General features: G+C 36.4%; 1 protein-coding gene across 3 annotated transcripts; it reads right to left on the bottom strand.

The window, feature by feature from the left end:
* Positions 1–613: 613 nt before the first annotated feature.
* LOC149538559 (beta-fructofuranosidase, insoluble isoenzyme 1-like) lies at positions 614–4,311 on the bottom strand. Of its 3 annotated transcripts, none has more exons than XM_089799866.1 (6): positions 4,001–4,311; positions 2,819–3,687; positions 2,461–2,622; positions 1,897–2,132; positions 1,500–1,590; positions 614–1,237 (listed from the first exon to the last, which is right to left on the bottom strand). In XM_089799866.1, the coding sequence occupies exons 2-6, from the start codon at positions 3,680–3,682 to the stop codon at positions 1,058–1,060; spliced, it is 1,533 nt and encodes a 510-aa protein (XP_089655992.1). In that variant the 5' UTR covers positions 3,683–3,687; positions 4,001–4,311; the 3' UTR covers positions 614–1,057. The 3 variants fall into 3 exon arrangements, with proteins under 3 accessions (XP_089655992.1, XP_089655993.1, XP_089655991.1); XM_089799867.1 differs by having other exon boundaries at positions 3,788–4,301; XM_089799865.1 differs by lacking the exon at positions 4,001–4,311 and having other exon boundaries at positions 2,819–3,719.
* Positions 4,312–4,797: the final 486 nt, after the last annotated feature.

Here is a 4,797-nt window from a genome sequence, read left to right as displayed (position 1 = left end):
CCCTATCATTGATCACTATTCTAACCATAACTGTAAACTCTAACCCTAACTCTAACCTTGACCCTAACTTAAACCCTAACACTAATCCAAACATTATGCCTAACCTTGACCCTAAATATTTATGTAACTTAAGAGTGATGCCAACCTAACCATATTACTGACTAAATACCTAACCATGATGCAAACTATGACCTTGACCTTAAACCTTTACCAAACAATACCCTAAAACCTAGCCCCAACCATCATGTAAACCCTAATTGTAACCATAATCTCTATCATAAATTGTAACCATATCGTTAACCCCAACCCAAACCCTATACCAAATCCTTATTGTAAGCCTAAAAATTATAATAGGGTCGTGCCCGTCCTCGAACCATCCCGATTAGACAAGCCAAACTTCGAAATATTCACAGCAGTTACGGAGCTTTAAATGAAAAGCTCATTTTATAAAGTTTGGTGGCAGTTGTATTTTCAATTTTCTAATCTACGCGATTCTTATCTTATCCCTTTCAAAGAAAAGGTAATTTTACTCCACTGCTATTCCAAGCAAATCCTAAAAAACGAATTGCCTTGCATCATGGAAAGGAAGCTTTAAAGGCGAAGGACAATGGGAAAAGGCAAATAATTTGTTATTCTTTGTATTATTAAGAAAAGTTGAATAGTATCAGCCGTTAGTTCAGGTGAAACACAATAAGATGCCGCAATTCTTTCTACATAATAACTCCACTTGGAAGTAACAGTGTGGCCAATGGAGCGAGTGGGCCATGGAAATCAGTAACATATTCAAGGAATACCATTCAACGGCTGATAAATCAACATGTCTATAATTCTGTAGGTCAAAGCAGTACAAATATATGTTTGCCATTTATACATTCAAACAAATGCAAAAGGACAATTCAGACTCAAAAATGGACCACAGATTACATTCTTATTTGCCCAAATGGGCTACAGATCTACTTGCCTTTTTTCTCCCTTAAAAATAGACCCCACAAATTCCCTACTTATTTGTCCAAATTGGCTTCATCTGGATGGGAATTTTTGGCATAAAGAGATGACACTAAGGCTGCTGGGCGGACGCCATGTCCCATGCTGTCAATTCAGTGACAACCACAGTAGAAGAACCATTGTTGAAAAGGTAAAGGTGGGCATCCGGTCCAAGTGCAAGAGTAGGATAAACTCTGGCTGTTATACAACTCTTCCCTCCTTCTCCAAAGCTTTCCACAATTGAATGGTCAATCTGAACAATCAACATTCACACTGATAAATTGAAAATTCCCTTTTTAATCAAACTTTTCTGATTGTGAAAGGCAAGAGCCGATAACATGAGAGTAAATTGTGAGTTTCTAATCTGGGAGGCCATGTTTAGTTTGAATCTTTTTGAACTTAATAACTAATAATAAATTATAACACATAATATTGATCCTAGCTTTGGCTTCTTACCGATCAAAAAAATTCTCCAATTTAGAAAGCAACTTCTAAACAACTAGTTCAAGACTCACCAGTACTCTTAAAGAGAGACTCTTTTGGTTGAGGGAAAATGATACAAAGCTTCCGTATGTTGTTTTATCAACATCAGATTGCAAAGATGATCTACACATTTCAAAGCATCACATTGTCAGAATTATACTCAATTGTTTGCAAAGATGATCTACACATTTCAAAGCATACTTGTTTGCAAAGATGAACTACACATTTCAAAGCATCACATTGTCAGAATTATACTCAATTGTTTTCTAGGTCATGTTTCTGATCATACTTCTTTTTTCAATTATAAATCATTGAATATGATTCAAAATGTCTATTAAAAATAGAAGTAAGCGACATCATAAATCTTCTTCACAAATTGAACGAAAAAAAAAGTCATAGTAACTAATGGATATTTCTTGACAAGCTTACTTGCTCTGGTCACTGCACATGAGCACTTTCATCTTCTCCTGATGCAGCCCAACTCTGAAGTAAACAGCAGTTTGTTCAGCCATATTATTGGAAGCCAAAACCAAGAGTCCAAATGGGCCAACTTTACTCTTTGAAGCTGTTCCATTTTCACTGCACAAGAGCTGAGCATCTAGATTTGAATCCATGTTCTCTACATCCGTGAGACTTGGCAGATTGAAGGAGACCTCTACATCAGCCTAAGGACAATGAACAAACAATCCCAGATATGAGGACAAAGGGTAGGTCATTTTAAACAGATAAAAATAAGATTATATATGAATTATACCAGGCAAAAAAACAGAGCAAATCAGCAAAACAATATACGTCTGAAGCTGATCAAGCATGACATCACTCTAAGATTGTCCCCACTAATGTGGGCCTAACTGTTTGAGCACTTCTCTCTAGTCCTTGAAATACTAAATGATAAATTCATGCTCATAATAACATCCTTTCATGATCCAGGACGTGATGATTTGTTTTTTATCAGAATTTGAAAACTAGAATTAGAAAATAATATTTGAATACCTGTGCAGCCGTCAAGCCTGGAATTTCAACAGTGGATCCACTCCCAAGAATGATGTTTTCTTTGTAAATCTTGTTTCCACGAAGGGACTCCAACTCTCGAACTGGCCACTGAATGAGCTGGCTTTTGGAAACGTTGTCTAGCCAGATGGATCTCGGTATGCCCTTCATGAATCAAAACTCAAAAAGATTAATTACAATCCCATAAACAATGTTTCCCTTTAAAATATTCTCTTAACTAAGAAATGAAATTATATTCATGTTTTTGGATAAGATTGTATAAGATTATTAGTATCAATGTTAAGAATCATATTCAATGATCCATCATCAAAATAAAAGAATTATCTTAAAGAACCTTTACCTGAACACCAGACCAGCCTTTGGCAACATCATCGGCAGCACTGTCCGACTCATTGATCCATCCCCAGAGGATTCTCCTGGACTTATAACTATCAAAAAACGTTTTGGATGCATAAAATTTTCCATAATCATATCTCAATCCAAACTTATTGTCCACACTTGTGTTGTCTGGAACATATCGATCGAGGTCAGGGAAATAAGTACCGATTGTGTAATACTCAAATCTTGTATCATCAAGAGAAACCTTCAAGACGTGCTTAAGCCCAGGCCCAGTAACAGAAGTATCCAGTCCCAATTCTCCCTCGTGAGAAACAGGGTAAAAATCAGGGCACTCCCACATTCCAGTTCCCTTAGAAGAATGGAGAGGGTGCTGTTTTTTGGTCCACCTAACAAAATCTTTGCTGATGTAAAGGAGGGCTCTTCCTTTGTGATGTCGATCTTCCTTGTTGCCCACAATGAGCCTCCATCTCCCATCTTTTCCAATCCAAGCCGTGGTTGGATCTCTGAAAGAGCTCACGTTGATTCCATTCTCTGAGTCGGGAATCATAATTGGGTTTTGGGGGATCTTTACCCATTCCTTCAAGTATGGATCAGATGCATTCTTTGGAACAGCCATATTCTGGACTTGTCTTGAGGAGTTGTCCCATCCAGTATAAAGGATCACGGGCTTCTCTCCATGCAAAATGGTTGCCGAGCCAGACCAACAGCCCTTTATATCATACCACTCGCTTGGAACGATGGCGGATTGTAGAGATTCCCAATTAATAAGATCCTTTGACACCGCATGCTCCCATACGATATTCCCCCACTGAGCTCCGTAGGGATTGTACTGATAAAACAAATGGTACACCCCTTTAAAATACATGGGCCCTGCAAACAATACCAATTCAATATAATTTCCCATTTTTGTTAATCCAAACTCATAGCTTTTCAATCGCGAATAAATGCAAAATGGATCCAATAAACTCACCATTAGGATCTGTTTCCGGTTTCAGACGATTAACAACAAAACAGAGCAATTTTAATCAGTTAAAAGGCCCAAGATTTTTTAACTGGTGAAAATTTCAAAACGGAAGAAAAACTAAAATCAATCTAAGATGAATCCAATCTATTTGATAAGAGCCCAAATCAGAATTTTGACCAAAATCATGGCATGGGTGGATTGAAAAGCGGTTTAAAACACAGACCGTTCATCCAGTTTTTGGGAGGCTGGAAATGGTAGCCGGTTCGATAGCTTTGCAGAGGTGGAGAAACCGTGTTTAATTCCACGTTATAGATTACATGGGAAGCATTTGTAACATGCGAAAGGCAAAGAATCCAACACAGAAATACCAGTGCACTTGCAAAATAATTGGTTCTCGCCATTGGAGAAATCCGAAACAGAGCACGGATGGTTTGAGAGTTTCTTCTCTATTATATATTGATTTGGGGTGGAAAAACCAAAGATTGAAGTCACAGGCGGAATGAGTTGAAAAGATTTGTTTATTTGGAAACGAAGTAAACTGGTGCTAAAATTCCAATTATAGTACTCAGTGTGAGTAAGCCAGTTCCTATTGCATATTTAGTGCCTTCAAGCCTGGATTAAACAGATAATGAGCGTGACATCTAGACTAGAGGATGAGTAGGATGATTGCAATGTTGGAATATCACTAAATGTTTCAAAATGTAACGAACACATAGCAATAAAATTCTGTTTGATGCATATTATATTTAACTATAAAATCTGACTAGTGATTAAACTTATGGATTTTTTACTAATCAAATTTTAGCAATATTTTTAATAATTTAATATTTTTTATTTTATATAGTGAGATGCAAAATATATCACTTTACTAACTTATAAATGCATTTATCACCTTCTCATTGGTTTAAAAAATGAGGGGATAAAAACAATTTTTTGAAAAATGTTTATCATGCTATTTAAGCTTAAAGTTGAACTATGAAAAATAATTTGAATATGTTTGAATCAAAAATATAGTA

Source organism: Cupressus sempervirens, chromosome 9 (genome assembly GCF_028749045.1).
Source record: "Cupressus sempervirens isolate cs-2001-9-10 chromosome 9, ASM2874904v1, whole genome shotgun sequence".
In the NCBI taxonomy this organism is placed as follows: Eukaryota; Viridiplantae; Streptophyta; class Pinopsida; order Cupressales; family Cupressaceae; genus Cupressus; species Cupressus sempervirens.
The sequence above is the reverse complement of the archived record's forward strand: the minus strand, read 5'-3'. Positions and strand labels throughout refer to the sequence as shown.